We start from the raw sequence: 17770 nt of genomic DNA on the forward strand, positions 1-17770 counted from the left end.
TATATGAAGCCACTATCATTATTGTTATTAAAGACACTGGACACTATTGGCTATTGTCAAAGACCAGTCTTTTCACTTGGTGTATCTCAACATATGCATAAAATAACAAACCTGTGAAATATTGAGCTAAATTGATCATTGAAGTTGCGAGATAATGAAAGAAAAAACACCCTTGTCACATGAAGATGTGTGCTTTCGGATTGATTTTGAGACCTAAAATCTAATACTGAGGTTTTGAAATCAAATTCATGGAAAATTACTTCTTTCTCGAGAACTACGTTATTTCAGAGGGAGCCGTTTCTCACAATTTTTTAATACTATCAACCTCTTTCCATTACTCATTACCAAGTAAGGTTTTATGCTAATAAGTTTTTTGAGTAATAACCAATAGTGTCCACTGCCTTTAAGTTTAATCATACCCCGTGTAGCATTCAATATTTCTATAACATTGATATTCCCTTGTGTAGGCCAAGGAACAAGACCTCGTCATGCCCGCTCATAAGATAGAGGCAGGTGAAGATTACACTGGTGGCTACGTAATCGAACCCAAAAGAGCGTAAGTCAATCTCAGTCGGCCTTGGGGCAAAAGTTCCAAGATAAATTTACTATTTCCTCACAAAGGTGCCTTTAAAAAAAATGCGTATGAGAATGATGACATTATAGTCAAGTTAGTTGATTCAGGTGACTGGTGCAGGACGCTGGCCACAAGCTTTTTTGTGTGGAAATAGTCCGATTCTTGGCGTTGTAACAGAAGAGCGAAAATGTAGCAATTTGTTTCTCAGGTTTCACGAAGAGCTACCTTTGTCGGTGTGCGCGTGATCACGTGACACTGTATTAAGCCGAATAAGAAATTAGTGAGTCAATGGAGAGGTTAAATTTATACAGAATCATATGAGAGGTTTTTAACTCCACACCAAGGTTTAGGGTTGCAGATTTTGTAGTTTTAAGCTAAGCATAAACGTAAAATGTAAATCTCAATTAAAGGCAGTGGACACTATTGGTTATTGTCAAAGACTAGCCTTCACAGTTGGTGTATCTCAACAAATGCATAAAATAACAAACCTGTGAAAATTTGAGCTCAATCGGTCATCAAAGTTGCAGGATAATAATGAAAGAAGACAACACCCTTGTCACTTGAAGTTGTGTGCGTTTAGATGGTTGATTTCGAGACCAAACTTGAGGTCTCGAAATCAAATTCGTGGAAAATTACTTCTTTCTCAAAAACTACGTCACTTCAGAGGGAGCCGTTTCTCACAATGTTTTATACTATCAACCTCTCCCCATTACTTGTCAACAAGAAAGGTTTTCTGAGAATAATTATTTTGAGTAATTACCAATAGTGTCCACTGCCTTTAAGGGTCTGGACCTAAGTGGCTCTTGGTGAAAATATTGACTAATTTGTAACGATAAATCATTTTGTTCAAAGTTTGTATCTTCTTCTTCTTTTTGCAGGTATTACAAGACGCCGATCGCCACGTTGGATTTTTCATCCCTGTATCCCTCCATTATGCAAGCTCATAATCTTTGCTACACCTCGTTGTTATCACCAAGCCAACGAGAAAAGTAAGTTTATCTTCACAAAACACATTCTTGGTCTCTCTGTCATCGCAACCATAAGACGCTTTCTACTCTTTATCATTATAAGTAAAGCCAGTGGACACTATTGGTAATTACTCAGAATAATTATTAGCGTAAAACCTTTCTTTGTGACGAGTAATGGGGAGAGGTTGATGGTATAAAACATTGTGAGAAATGGCTCCCTCTGAAGTGCCATAGTTTTCGAGAAAGAAGTAATTTTCCATGAATCTAAACGCACACAACTTCGTGTGACAAGGGTATTTTTTCTTTCATTATTATCTCGCAAGTTCGATGACCGATTGAGCATAAATTTTCACAGGTTTGTTATTTTATGCATATGTTGAGATACACCAAATGTGAAGACTAGGCTTTGACAATTACCAATAGTGTCCACTGCCTTTAAGTATTATTTATGAATACCCTACCCCATTCATAAAAAAAAACAATTTTGCCTTGTAGCTGCAGGGGAAAATAAGTCTTGTTGATAAATGGGTGAGTTACCATTGATGGCATTGTGAACTATTTTGATTTTTTTTTTAATTTCAATCTCCTTTTGACAGAAACCACTCTTACTTGTTAGTCTAACAGACCACAAAATATGAAGGTGGCTTTTTTTCTTGAAAGACGTTAACCTTCATTTTTTTAAATTCAGGATGACGGCAGATCAGTTCATCAAGACACCTTCAGGGAACTACTTTGTCAAGAGTAGCATCCGGAAAGGCATCTTGCCCGAGATTCTTGGTGATCTACTCGGCGCAAGGAAAAGGTAAGAAAAGGACTCAAGATCTAGCCTTGCTCAAGGCAGTCGCATTATTCGCTCCGAAAAGACGCAGCTGTAAACCCACCCGCCGTATACCCTGTGCATGGTGTGTGCGATCACACCGAATGACCAACCCGTATACACACTGTCACATCGCACGAATACTGTTCACACAAGTCATCGCACTCGTACACCACTAACCGCATGCGGAGGCCGTCAGGCCGACAGCCTTGTCGGATCTGTATCTTCCCGTTTTAATGTGTTGTATTGAAAAAATTCCAATAGTGGACGAAATTGGGGGGCTCGAGGATATGCTAGTATGCAGCTCATGAATATGTATATCGTTCGTCAGACCTATCAGACAACACAGGATGCGAGGCAAATGAATTATTCATTTTGACGTCCAATCACGCACTTCCCTTATCACGACCTTTGGACCCTATCATGCGTCCGTGGTGGTGGTGTGTGAGGTAAACATGTCTCGTCTTTCGCGGGCATTATGGTAATGAGCTGACCGTGGGAACTCTTCGCTTATTATAGTAATGAGGTCAGTGGCTTCAACACAGATCCTACAAGGCTGTCGGCCTGACGGCCTCCGCATGCGGATAGTGTACGGGGGCATCGTGTCGTGCGATGTTACGCACAGTGAATACGGGTGGGTTTTACGCACAGTGAATACGGGTGGGTTTTTATACAGCGGCGGTCTTTTTTCGGAGTGAATAATTCGACTGCCTTGAGCAAGGCTACTCAAGATCTTGTTTTTCTGATCAGCAGAGTGTGGGTTTGAGTCCTGGTCTTGTCATGGTGTGTTGTGGCTGAGTAGTTTAGCACACTGGACTCAAGCTCTGATGTTTCTGATCAGCAGAGTGTGGGTTCAAGTCCCAGTCTTGTCATGGTGTGTTGTGGCTGAGTGGTTTAGCACACTGGACTCAAGCTCTGGTGTTTCTGATCAGCAGAGTGTGGGTTCGAATCCTGGTCTTGACATGGTGTGTTGTGGCTGAGTGGTTTATCACACTGGACTTGAGTTCTTGTGTCCTCAGCCGTTCCCGTCAAATTACCTGTTTTTCCGCAAATTATTATTTTTTGTTGACGGACTAAATCTTTTGACATCTGGACATCTGACATTTTTATCCGCCTGGACTTTCCATTGTGTAGCATGCACAAGAAGTCAGGGAACAAGACTCCTGAATAAAAGCCAATTGTTTTCCCCGAGTCCAAACCAATTTTTTGCGAACTCATCTTTTGTTTTTCTTCCTATAGAGCTAAGGCCGACTTGAAGAAGGAGACCGACCCCTTGAAGAAAAAGGTTTTGGACGGTCGACAGTTGGCGCTAAAAGTCAGTGCTAACTCGGTATACGGCTTCACTGGTGCCCAGGTTGGGAAACTCCCTTGCCTAGAAATCTCACAGGTAAACTGAACTTTACAGCATCAAGTATGTTAAAGACACTAGACACTATTGGAAATTGTCAAAGACCAGTCTTCTCACTCGGTTTATCTCGACATATGCATAAAATCACAAACCTGTGAAAATTTGAGCTCAATCGGTCATCGAACTTGCGAGATAATAATGAAAGAAAAAACACCCTTGTCACACGAAGTTGTGTGCTTTCAGATGATTGATTTCGAGACCTCAAATTCAAAACCTGAGGTCTCAAAATCAAGTTCATGGAAAATGACTTCTTTCTCGAAAACTATGTCACTTCAGAGGGAGCCGTTCCTCACAATGCCTTATACTATCAACCTCTCCCCATTACTTGTTACCAAGTAAGGTTTTATGCTTATAATTATTTTGAGTAATTACCAATAGTGTTCACTGCCTTTAAAACCTAACGACGCAATTTGTCTGGTTTTGATCAATTCGACACTGCATCCCCAATGATGTTCTGGCTGAGTTGTCCCTAGGTCTCCCTATGTCTCCCTGTCCCTCATGCATGTAGATGTTTCTCCAGCTGTCACAAACCCAGTTTCCCTTCTTTGTCTACATAAGTCGGGTGACCTCGGCCTCTTTGGGCTTGACCTTGCTTGAGGAAATCTCCCTCGCTGGAAGCTCACGGTGGCGAAAGCAGTGCCCTTTTAAAGAGTGGAGTATTTTGATGGATCTGATACTGTACCCCAAACAGCATGAGGCCATGCTAACCAATTTTATCAGAGTCCAAAATATTCATTATCTTTTATTGGTTTTGAATGGCCAGAAATTCTTAGCTTACTATCAAAGTTTTGTCTACAATAATTAAAAAAATTAAGCATAACTGAATTTTTTCTAATTTCAGAGCGTGACAGCTTTCGGCCGAATGATGATTGAAAAGACGAAACAGCTCGTTGAAGATTCATATAATATAGCAAAAGGATATAAGCATGACGCTGAGGTAAGAACAAACATTTGAGTTAAGTTTCTTTTGCGAAAAATCCTCAGTGTAAAAACTTTGTATTTCCTAATGGAGTAAAGCACACATTAAACAAGCATTCATAAATACCTCTGACAGTTTCGCTATTCCTATTGGTGGAGAGCGTGCACATGGGTGTGTATAAACCTTTGTTTATGACCAGTAAAAGTGTTGAAACATGGGTGTGACATGCGAGCTTGAACCTGTGATTATAAGACAGTTTCTTCATTCCTATTGGTCGAGAGCAACGGCCGACACAGTTGTGCCACATCATGCGATACGCGCGACGCCCACAGCATTCCCTTATAAGGAGTTGTTTACCCAAGGGTGGCGGAGGGCTTTACCATTTCATAGCTGGAGGGGTGTTGTGTTGAAAGAAATCATTGAACAATTATAATTTTTGCATTTATTTTACTTTTTGATTAAAAAGTGTTGATGTTTTTGACCGAAAAGGTATTTATGAATGGGAATCAAAGTGTGTTGAATCGGTTTTCAACTAGTGGTTTAAACTGGTTCTTGATAATTTACCTCGACTTCGTCTCGGTAAAATTATCAAGAACCAGGCCTCGTTGGGTTTAAACCAGTAGTTGAAAACCTCTTCACCACACATTGATTCCCTTATTCTTTCCTGCTTATCTGAAAAAACTGAATGAAACAAATTGACTATTTCTGAGAGAAGTTATGCCTGTTTTACCTAAAGCACTGATGTTTGTAGCTGTCCATGGAATGCTTGACTGAATCTGAATGAGTAAGTAGCAAAGGGTTTAAAAAGTCATTCCATGGACATCTTGCAAACTTAGTCCTTTATTAAAATAGACAATAGTGGGGTGCCATGGCCGAGCGGTTAAGAGCACCGAATTCAAGCTCTGCTGATTCTGCTCAGCAGAGTGTGGGTTCGAATCTCGGTCGTGACACTTGTGTCCCTGAGCAAGACACTTAACTATTATTGCTTCTCTCCACCCAGGGGTAAATGGGTACCTGTGAGGGCAGAGATGGTTTTTGTGATTGATTTAGCCGAGTAGCGCATTTGTTGCACGAGGCTGTATACTCCCCAGGGAGCTGAGATGGTTTAAGGAGAGAATTAAGGCCCAGTGACCAGTGACCAAAGAAGCGCTTTGAGACACCCATTCGGGAGTGAAAAAGCGCTATATAAACTCAAATATTAATTCCTCTTAGGAATGATCAATTTCTTTCATTCTTTTTTTTTCTAATCTGCAGGAGAGAGTGCATGTTAAATATATGTTTTACTGAACTTTTGAGTGTTATGTGTTAGTTTTGTTTTGAAATCATAAATCTTCGTCAACTTCTTTTTGGCTCACCCTGTATTGTTTTTATTATCAAAATGTGAAATCTGTCTTTTTTTTTTATAGGTGATATATGGCGACACTGATTCGGTGATGGTGCGGTTTGGAGTGGACACCGTAGCGGAGAGCATGGCGTTAGGAAAAGAAGCAGCTCTTATGATATCAGATACCTTCCAAAAACCTATCAAACTAGAATTTGAAAAGGTGAGTCCATGTGGGTAGGGTAGGGTGGGGAGTGGTTTGTGGGGTAGCTGGGGAACCACTATTATACAAATATTGACTGCTTTTACTCATGCTATAGTTAAAACTACGACTCCCTCGGTGATCCCCGGAGCGTTCTATCGGAAATTAGAACGCTCCGGGGATCACCGAGGGAGTCGTATTTTTAACCATAGCACACGTAAAAGCAGTCAATATTTATTTTGTAACACCCCCAAACATTTCTAAATACTGTACTATTAAGTTACAGACCTGAATGCTACAATTCACGGACGACGAGAATGCAAATTGCGAAAACTTTTACTGTGCTGCATGTAGTGTCATGTAATCCGACTATTAACTTATCATCCTCAGACACGTAATGGACGTCTAGGTACTGCATGCCGTTTGATAGTCGTCGGACTATCACACGGCAAACGATGCACTATCACACGGCCGCCGTGTAGGACTAGTAAAACTAAGACATACCATGTGACGCGCTCTAAACCAATGAAAAGGCAGAATATTTGTAAGGGGTGTTATAAAGTGAGATATCCGTGTTATGGCACACAGTAAAGGGGTACTGAGTTGAGGTCACTCCTGATTCTGTGGTCCAGAGCATTTGGACTCGAGCTCAGGAAAGTGTGGGTTCTTGAGCTGAATGTTTTCGTGGTAGCACTCAAGAGCACCAAGCTCAAGCTTTGGTGTTCCAGATAAGCACAGTGTGGGTTCGAATCCCAGTCTTGACAACAATGTCCTTAAAGCCACTGGACACTTTTGGTAAAGAAAAAAAAAATTAAAGTTCACAGATTTACAAATAACTTACAGGGTTTACAGAAGGTAATGGTGATAGACTTCTCTTGAAATATTATTCCATGAAATGCTGTACTTTTTGAGAAAACATTAAAACAATATCAATTCTCGCTGTTGAGAACTACGGATTTATTTTAAACACATGTGACATGTCATGACACGACGAAACATGCGGTAACAAGGGTGGGTTTTCCCGTTATTTTCTCCCGACTCCGCTGACCAATTGAGCCTAATTTTTCTCAGGTTTGTTATTTTATATATAAGTTGTGATACACGAAGTGTGGGCCTTGGACATTACTGTTTACCGAAAGTGTCCAATGGCTTTAAACAAGACACTTAACTATTATTACTTCATCCTTCAAGTGGGACATAACGCCATAGGTTCTGTGTTTTGTGTAACGCTCTCAGTGGTTTGCACATCCAGTATCTGTACATCATCTGTCAAAGTTTGTTCAGAAAAGAAATTTTGCTCTGCAAAATTTGGGACATGCAATTTTAACTCCCATAATTTCCCTTTTTATTTCAAGATAAACGTTTTCAAAAAGGTTAGAGTTTTATTCAAATTTAACTTCAGAGAATAGCCTTTTCACCCTGTATTGAAATAAATTTTATTTGTTGTCTACATCTTAGGTTTATTTTCCGTATCTACTGATCAACAAAAAGCGCTACGCGGGTCTGTACTACTCGCGACCTGACACCTACGACAAGATGGACTGTAAAGGTATCGAGACAGTACGCAGGGACAACTGCCCTCTAGTGGCCAACTTAATCAACTCTTGCCTACTCAAGATCCTTATTGACAGGTGGGTGCATGGAAACCATAGTTTCTTCCCTTCATCCGGGAGTGAAAAAGCTTAGAAAGTATTGTTATTATTCATGGTTAATTTATTAAAACACTAGAATACAGTAGCTGATAGCCGAAATGTATAGTTTACAAAATAGTCATTAAAAACATTACTTTATTAGAATTTACAAAAATGAAACATCAAAAATGAAATATCAAGTAACGGGTTACGGTCTTAATAATGTGAATCCCAAAGCATTTTGGTTGGCTGTTGATGCTTAGTAAAAATCTCTCTTGGTTACCAGCCAAAATGCCATAGTATTTATTAGTCAATTAGTTTCTATTAGTAAATCCGCTTTGTTCAACCCCAAATCACGTAAAATTTAAACATTTTTGAAATGAAAAGTTGCATCCCCTTAAGTAATCCACTGGGTGCCGCCTCCCAGGTTGTATTGCAATCTTTTGTGTGATCCCTGGCAACACAACACTTAAAGCCATTATACACTTTCGGTAAACAGTATTGTCCAAGTCTCACACTTCGTGTATCACAACTTATATATAAAATAACAATCCTGTGGAAATTAAGGCTCAATCGGACATCGGAGTCGGGAGAAAATAACGGGAAAACCCACTCCTGTTTTCGCGCGTTTCGCCGTGTCATGACATGTGTTTATAACAAATCCGTAATTCTCGTTAACGAGAATTTATATTGTTTTACCGTTTTCTCAAAAAGTAAAGCATTTCATGGACTAATATTTCAAGAGAAGTCTTTCACCATTACCTTCTGTAAACCCTGTAAATTATTTGTAAATCTGTGAATTTTTTTTTTTTTCTGTACCGAAAGGGTCCAATGGCTTTAAAGCCATTAAACACTTTCAGAACAGAAAAAAAAACAAAGTTCACAGATCTACAAATAACTTACAGGGTTTACAGAAGGTACTGGTAAGAGACTTATCTTGAAAAATTGTTTCATGAAATGCTTTACTTTAAAACATTAAAACAATTATCAATTCTCAAAATCTAGAATTACGGATTTATTTTAAACACATGTCATGACACGGCGAAACATGCGGAAACAAGGTTAGGTTTTCCCGTAATTTTTTCCCGACTCCGATGACCAATTGAGCATAAATTTTTACAGGTTTGTTATTTAATATACAAGTTGTGATACACAAAGTGTGGGCCTTTGGACAGTTCTGTTTACCGATGTTGTGTGACAACTTTTTCAATCTTTTGCCGGTCTCTCCTGTAGGGATCCTGATGGTGCGGTAGACTTTGCAAAGCAGACGATTTCCGACCTGCTTTGTAATCGCGTCGATATTTCCCAGCTTGTGATTACGAAGGAGTTGACTAAGACGGGAGAGGAGTATGCGGGGAAGCAGGCCCATGTTGAACTCGCTGCGAGGTGAGTGTAATCGTTAACTATCAAGAAACATTTCAAAATCCAACTCAAGTTTTGTTTGGTTCTGTTGGTCGGAGATCTACATTATGAAACTAATCACGTTTGTTATGGGATCAGCCGTCGATTTCATCAAATCCTTCCTAACTTAGGATTAATCTTAGGACTTATGACGAGTTAAGTTCTGTATCCATAGACATTAGGACGCATTGAACCCATCCTAAGTTAGGATGAGTTGTTCGTCCTAACTCGAGATAGGATTAATCCTAGCGTTTTGTGAAATCAGCTGCAGGCACACCGCCATAATCAAGAGTCCAACAGTTTGGGTGTTGAGTTATTGTATGGTGTTGGACTGAGGACTGAACTAGTCAACTGATTATGCTTTTTATGGGATCAGGCATACCACCATAATCAGAGTCCAACAGTTTGGGTGTTAAGTTACTGAATGGTGTTGGACTGAGGACTGCACTAGTAAACTGATTATGCTTAACATGGGATCAGGCAAACCATCATAATCAAGAGTCCATCAGTTTGGGTATTGAGTTACTGTATGGTGTTAGACTGTGAACTGCGTTAGTAAACTGATTAAGCTTTGAATGGGATTTGTTATTTCTTTCTTCTTAGAATGCGTAAGCGTGATCCAGGCAGTGCCCCTGCCCTTGGTGACAGAGTGCCTTACGTAATCATTGCAGGAGTCAAGGGAGCAGCCGCATGGGAGAAATCTGAGGTAAGAGCTGATAAGAGTCACAGTGAGACCAGTTATTAAAGGAACACGTTGCCTTGGATCGTTGCCTTGGTCTATAAAAAGCGTTTGTAACCGTTTGTTATAGAATGCATATGGTTGGAAAGATGTTTTAAAAGTAGAATACAATGATCCACACAAGTTTGCCTCGAAATTGCGTGGTTTTCCTTTCACTTTGCGAACTAACACGGTCGGCCATTTATGGGAGTCAAATTTGACTCCCATAAATGGCCGGACCGTGTTAGTCGACGAGGTAATAGGAAAACCACGCAATTTCGAGGCATGTTTGTGTGGATCATTGTATTCTACTTTTACAACATCTTTCTACCCATATGCATTCTATAACAAGCTGTTACAATCGCTTTTCAAAGACCAACTCGACCGATCCACGCCAACGTGTTCCTTTAAAATTCAGAGATTTGGGTTCTTGGGAAGTTCACGTCATGCAAGAAATTACTGTTTTCTAACCAATCCGTTGACAATGCAACACTGTTTTATCGCAGTTTGGATAAAATAAAAGTCCTGATGTCTCTTCAACTTTTCTTTCTTACAGGACCCCATCTACGTGTTGGAAAACAACATTCCTATTGACACACACTACTACTTGGACAACCAGCTCAAGATGCCCTTATTGAGAATATTTGAACCCGTAGTTGGTGAACACCGAGCGTCCAACGTTCTATTTAGTGAGTTTTATAGAAAAAATTAAAACGCACATAATAATAATAACGCACATAATAATAATAATAACATCTAAGTCTTATATAGCACACGTATCTAACAAACAAGGTACTCAAGGCGCTGAGTATATACAAACTTTCAGAAAGATTGCGGTGATGAATTCTGAGACCCAATTATTTAGCACCTTATAAGGGTTTACAAGGTGCTACGGCGCATACAGCAGCCACAGCCAGGAACACCAGGGCGAACCCCTTCTCTTTTTGATAAGTGCACTGGGTTCTTTTAGATGCCTTAGACAACACATGGGTCCAATGGCTTTACGTCCCATCCGAAGGACGAAGCAATGGTTAAGAGTCTTGCTTAAGGACACAAGTGTCATAAGTGTGGTGATCGTTATTGTTTTCATTATCGCTGCAGTGTGATCGGCCTTAGGTACAGCCTTTCGTTTCGACCCAGAAAGAGACAGAGAAAAACTCTGTTAGAGTTGAATCGTCAGGTCATTACCTTCTTTATAAATCAATTATTATTGACTTCTATTCCTTCAGAGGGAGAACACACCCTAGCCAAGACCAAAGTGACTTCCAAGATCGGCGGTCTGATGGCGTTTACAAAGAAACGAAGTACATGCATCGGCTGCAAAACACCACTGGAGAAAGTCAACATGGCCGTCTGTAAACACTGCAAAAAAATTGAGTCTGAGATCTACCAAAAAGAGGTAAGTAGTTATTTCTGAAAAACAAAATGTAGGATTGTATTTTGACACCCCTTCCCTCCAATTAAAGGCACTGTATGGACACGTTTGGTAACTGCAAAAGACCAGTATTTTCACTTGGTGTATGCATAAAATAACAAACCTCTGAAAATTTGACTCAAATCAATTGGTCATCAAAAATGCATGAAAATAATGAAAGATAAAACACCCTTCTTGCACAAATTTGTCTGTTTTAAAGACACTGGACACTATTGGTAATTATCAAAGACCAGTCTTCCCACTTGCTGTATCTCAACATATGCATAAAATAACAAACCTGTGAAAATTTGAGCTCAATCGGTCATCGAAGTTGCGAGATAATAATGAAAGAGAAAACACCCTTGTCAAACGAAGTTGTGTGCTTTCAGATGCTTGATTTCGAGACCTCAAATTCTAAATCTGAGGTCTCGAAATCAAATTCGTGGAAAATTAACTTCTTTCTCGAAAACTACGTCACTTCAGAAGGAGCCGTTTCTCACAATGTTTTATACTATCAACAGCTCCCCATTAATCGTAACCAAGTAAGTTTTTATGCTAATAATTAATTTGAGTAATTACCAATAGTGTCCACTGCCTTTAAGATGCCTAAAAAGGCTTCAGTCTTTCAAATTTTCCTCTCTATTTTACCTCTCTAAGAAATTCCAATTGTCAACATTGTATTGTTTGTTTTATTTTCAGTGACATATAACCCTCACTTTCGCTTACTTTCAGTTTCTTATTTTGATATCTTTGGCATGATCTGTTTATTTGTTACAAGGGTCACCGAATCTCTCATATTTTCATTTCTATTTGTGCTTTTAAATCATCATGCTGTTATCTTTATCCCCATGTGTTGACAAATGTGTTTATTTGTCTACCTTTTTTCCACTGAATGTGCATTACTTCAATTGCCATTTTGTAAATATGTCAACCTTGTCGTGATTTTGGTATTGTATTTACTGATCGTCACAAATATTTTACAACCTTTTGATTTGTATATTTACCATTGCTTTCAATTTGTTTTTTAAAAGTGCATTTACCATTGCCTTAAATTTGTATTTTATCTGTGTATTTACCATTGTTCTTTCATATTGAATCGGTCTGTGTATTTGCCATTGCTCTTTCATTTTGTAATTTATCTGTGTAATTGCATTGCTTCTATTTTGATTTTTATGCCCCGGGCCGAAGCCGGTGGGCATATAGTGTTTGTCTTGTTATCTGTGTATTTACCAGTGTTTTTTTTAATATTTTATCTGTGCATTTGAACTTTATCTGTGTATTTACGATTGTTTTCATTTTCTGTATTTGACATTGTGACTATTTTTCTTGTGGTTTACTCTGTCGAAATATTATATTTGATTGCTTTATTCAACCAATTGTTTCAAACCCCCTCCCTTTCTCTCTGTCCTGATCCTCTACTTCTACCGACATAATTTTTCACTATTATTGTGTGCTCTTTTTGTGTTTTGATATTTGTTGTACTTTACTATTTGAATCGAGATGCCCATTAGGCTTAGTCATTTTATTTAAGAAATTTAGTCTTTTTATATACTGATTGTTGAGGCGCCTCGAGTGTCACTGAGTGATAGATTTGTATTTGCACACATTTATTTCATTGCTGCCCTACATGTACACTTACACATTTTACAAAGTTTTATAATTATTATATTCAAATTATGAGTAGTTGACAGTATTACTTAGTATCTTAGGATATGAAAGTTTACAATGATTTAGATAGTTATATATTAGGAAGCTTTTAAAGTAGGACAACAATTAGGTTAGGGTGAAGCAGAGGCTTTTGTACCTTAACCTATGGACAGACAAACAACATAAAATACTGCACAGAAGACAGAAAACACAAGACAGACTAGACAAACAGAATACACGACAGAGGCTAATATAAAAGATGTGAGTAAAGTAAAGGAACACCTTGCCTTGGATCGGACGAGTTGGTCAAAACAAAAACGTTTGTAACCGTTTTTTATATAATGCATATGGTTGGAAAGATGTTTTAAAAGTAGAGTACAACGATTCACACATGTTTGCCTCGAAATCGCGTGGTTTTCCTTCTACTGTGCGAACTAACACGGTCGGCCATTTATGGGAGTCAAAATTTTGACCCCCATAAATGGCCGACGTGTTAGTCGACGAGGTAAAAGGAAAACCACGCAATTTCGAGGCATGTTTGTGTGCATCATTGTATTCTACTTTTACAACATCTTTCCAGCCATATGCATTTTATAAAAAATGGTTACAAGTGCTTTCCAAAGACCAACTCGACCGATCCAAGGCAATGTGTTCCTTTAAAGCCATTATACACTTTCGGTAAACAGTATTGTCCAAGTCCCACACTTCGTGTATCACAACTTATATATAAAATAACAATCCTGTGGAAATTTAGGCTCAATCAGACGTCGGAGTCGGGAGAAAATAACGGGAAAACCCACTCCTGTTTTCGCGCGTTTCGCCGTGTCATGACATGTGTTTATAACAAATCCGTAATTCTTGTTAACAAGAATTTATACTGTTTTACCGTTTTCTCAAAAAGTAAAGCATTTCATGGACTAATATTTCAAGAGAAGTCTTTCACCATTACCTTCTGTAAACCCTGTAAATTATTTGTAAATCTGCGAACTTTTTTTTTTTTTTCTGTACCGAAAGGGTCCAATGGCTTTAACAATATACTTCAAACCTACGAATCTAAGCATCAAGAAGTTGTTTTTTTTATTTTTTTGTGAATGCAGGAATAGTGATTGAAGAATTAATATGAGTGCTGAGTGCTATATAAGAAGCCACTATAATTATTATTTTTATTATGCACTTCCCTTTGGTCTTTTAGTGTTCCCAAATCCAGTGAAGTAGAAGTAGTTTGGTCCTTAGCCATAAGGCTTGTCAGTTCTTGCATGTGTAGGCTTACAGTAAAATTAATTTTATGTTTGGAGGTTCTTTTCACTGCGATGTTAACCGCAATTCTTGTGATGTAAAGCCTGGTTCATAAATTTCTGTGAATGCAAAGCGAATGTTGACGTCACAAATTCACAGCCAATAACTCGCAGCAGTTGAGCTGTGCTCAACTTTCTTGCTAATTCACAGCGAAAACAGAGTTGTGACGTCAAATTCACATCGAATTCGCCTTGCATTCCCATGAAGTATGTACCAGGCTTTAGTCGCGCTTCGTTTATAAACAGGCCTGAGTTTTTTTTTGGGTGATGTTAACTTTGTTTCTTGAAATGATTTTGTCTCTTGAAGGTAATTCACCTGAGTGTGTTGGAGGAGAAGTTTGGTCGTCTGTGGACCCAGTGCCAACGATGTCAAGGGAGTCTGCATGAAGAGATTCTGTGCACAAGGTAAAGACCAGGGCCCAATTTTATAGAGCTGCTTGAAGCAAACGCACAACATCGGTAAACAGTATTGTCCAAAGGCCCACACTTCATGTATCACAACTTAAAATAACAAACCTGTGAAAATTTAGGCTCAATCGGTCATCGGAGTCGGGAGAAAATAACGGGAAAACCCACCCTTGTTTAATGCAAATCTGTGGTTGTTGTGTTTTGTGTCATTCAATAAGTATGGAAACTCTTTAACTGCCTTCTTTTCTTCTCAACAGTCGAGATTGTCCAATCTTCTACATGAGGAAGAAAGTGCAGAAGGATCTCGGAGACCAAGATGCCATCGTCCAGCGATTTGGCAACCCAGCCTGGTGAGGGACGACCCAGGGTGAGCTATCAACAATAAACAACAATAACAAACAACAATAATAGCAAATCAAGTTCTCAAAAAAAAAGATAATCTACCCAGCCATGTCCTGGGCTGACATTAGCTCTGGAGTTTTTACGATATCTCAAGACTAAGACGCCATCATCCAACGATTTTGCCACCCAGTCTAGTGATTCACAACCAAGGGTGAGCTATCAACAACAACAATAAACAGCAACAACAACAAACAACAACAACAATAATATATATTTGGTTTGCGGTAACACCATGAAGTGTATCTACTTGCCAGGTAGAGTTTGTTGTTAGAGAACTGTCTTTCTATTATTCTACTACCGCGTAGTAGATTGTTGGGGTGTTCGGGAGACTTCTCAGTTCTGAAAAGAACTGTCCTGCTTTTTAATTATTACCCGGGCGGATGGTATAGAAACTAGGGTGGGACTACTACTTAAGTTAATAGGATTGTAATTAACTGCACTACCGCGGAGTCAGTTCTTAAATTGGTCTCATCGTTTCGACTAGCTTGCTCTAGTCATCGTCAGGAGACTGTTAAGAACAGTAATGGCAAGACAAGTTCTCAAAAGAAGTTAGTCTACCCAGCAATGTCCTGCGCTGACATTGTTCGCTCTGAAGTTTTTTGCGATATCTCAAAAACGTGACTACTTATTGAAATGAAATTTTCACTGGTTAATTTTTATTGTATACAGCTACATTTAGGTAGGGTTAAAACAAGTAAACCGTTCCAGAAACTTAAGGTATAGATTGCCTTTTGGTAGAATAAAATGCTGGCATCGAAAACCATTTTGTGCCCATTCCAAAAACAGGAAATAATGGCCTCAAATTGCCAGTAAAGATAAAGGCTCTTTTAAGTTGTCATAGCGCCCTCTGTTGGCTGATTTTAACCATTCAAAATGACTTACGGTTGTGAATGCAGAGCGGCCAACTCTCCTTGATTCTAACATGACCAGTGCCTTTAAACCACAAACTTCTCTCGTTCATTTTCACATCGTGTCCATTTCTGTTCTGAGAAACGAGCAGTTTTAGTTTAGTTGCGCTTCCGGACAAACCACGCTGGTATTATTCAGTAGGACTGGTACGAACATCTTTCAAAGAAATTCTTTTGTCTTAATTTTCGTTCATGTAACAAAGGATGAAGTACTTTCACTTCTAGTTTGGTTTGGGAAGGGCTGTTCTTTTTAAAAAGCACAGGGACTGTCATCAGTGACTGTCAAAGGCTAGTATCGGCGCTTTTTGTGACTCATATCAAAATTTTTAGATGACACGAGAAACCTGCGAAAGTCTAACCTCAATCGGTCATTGGAGTCATGAGAAACTAGTGAAAACCTCATTACTCATTTAAAGGGTCTATGTAACTTTTGTAGGAAAAAAACACAATGACCACAGATTTACACTAAACTTACACAGTTTGAAGATAATGATAGTAGAAAGCTTCCCTGAAAATATTACGTGCTGAGGTGCTGTAGTTTTTGGGAAATGAGTAAAACAATGTCATGAAAATAATTTTTGTCTCATGAGACAAAAATAATAAGCATTTACAAATGTATTTTCATGAAATTGTTTTACTCATTTCTCAAAAACTACAGCACCTTAGTAAGTAATATTTGAAGGGAAGCTTTCCACTATCATTATCTTCAAACCCTGTAAGTTTAATGTAAATCTATGGACATTTTGAAAAAGTACCCAAACCCTTTAAGTCAGCGTGGACGAGTGGTTAGACTGCAGGACTTGTAATCACAAGGTTGTGAGTTCGAATCCCCCAGCTAACCGCTGATTTCACAATGACTAGAATAAATATTGTCATCTAGTTACTGAATCACAATTTCTTGATTTGTGGCAATTCATTGTCATAGACGTCAAACCAATGTTTGTATGAGAGAGATTGGCTGTTGCAGCTTGGTGTTTATATCCTCTTAATTGTGGAAGTTTGCCGAGTTCCCTTGATGGGAAGATCATCTAAACAAACAAACAAACAAACAAACTGCTTTCGCCTTCACTTTTTTCAAACATCGTATTTCAAACTCGCGAGATAAAAGCTATTAAGTCGGCGATGGAATACACAGAGACGACAGCCTCTGTTGCTCTAGTCTTGGCCTTTGTGCCCCTTCAAAGGTTTCTCCCTGCAAGAGTTTGAAATGGAAGTGCCCTTTTGGAAAAGGAGGCTCTGCCCTCTCAAAAAAGGATAGGATCTGCCCTCTCATAAGTGAAACATTTGTGTGGATCATTGTATTCTACTTTTACAACATCTTTCTACCCATATGCATTTTATAACAAACGGTTACAAACGCTTTTCAAAGACCAACTCGACCGATCCAAGGCAACATGTTCCTTTAAGCTTGTAAGTTCATGCACTCTCCCTAGCATGGCAGTCCTTTGAGCTAATTGCTTTATCACTAAGGAAACAAACCAAAAATTTGTTAACTGTCCAGAGGTCCGCATCTTAGTTTTTTACTCCTGTTTTTTTTTTTTTTTTTTTTTTTCAAGTTGACTTTCTCTTCCTGTAAAATTGGCAAAGCATTTTGGAAAGGGAAATGGCTGCCAAATTTAAATACCAATCTGGCATTTATACAAACATTGATTTAACCTTGGATTATAAAGTTCATGAACGAATCTTTAATTTAACAGCCCCCGCAAGTTTAATTATATCGAAGTGCAGGTTAACACC

General features: G+C 38.8%; 1 protein-coding gene across 1 annotated transcript in view; it reads left to right on the forward strand.

Moving 5' to 3' along the window:
* The window catches only part of LOC139953851 (DNA polymerase delta catalytic subunit-like), a 28610-nt gene extending 12091 nt beyond the window's left edge, over positions 1-16519 (forward strand). The window contains exons 11-23 of the mRNA XM_071953431.1: positions 468-556; positions 1453-1563; positions 2231-2344; positions 3599-3746; positions 4609-4704; positions 6093-6230; positions 7668-7840; positions 9074-9226; positions 9845-9947; positions 10516-10648; positions 11189-11358; positions 14623-14720; positions 14981-16519. Coding sequence (XP_071809532.1) covers positions 468-556; positions 1453-1563; positions 2231-2344; positions 3599-3746; positions 4609-4704; positions 6093-6230; positions 7668-7840; positions 9074-9226; positions 9845-9947; positions 10516-10648; positions 11189-11358; positions 14623-14720; positions 14981-15077 — 1623 coding nt within the window. The 3' untranslated portion in view covers positions 15078-16519. The remainder of the gene's footprint in view (positions 1-467; positions 557-1452; positions 1564-2230; positions 2345-3598; positions 3747-4608; positions 4705-6092; positions 6231-7667; positions 7841-9073; positions 9227-9844; positions 9948-10515; positions 10649-11188; positions 11359-14622; positions 14721-14980) is intronic.
* The last annotated feature ends 1251 nt before the right edge of the window (positions 16520-17770 follow it).

Source organism: Asterias amurensis, chromosome 22 (assembly GCF_032118995.1).
Source record: "Asterias amurensis chromosome 22, ASM3211899v1".
Taxonomy (NCBI): domain Eukaryota; kingdom Metazoa; phylum Echinodermata; class Asteroidea; order Forcipulatida; family Asteriidae; genus Asterias; species Asterias amurensis.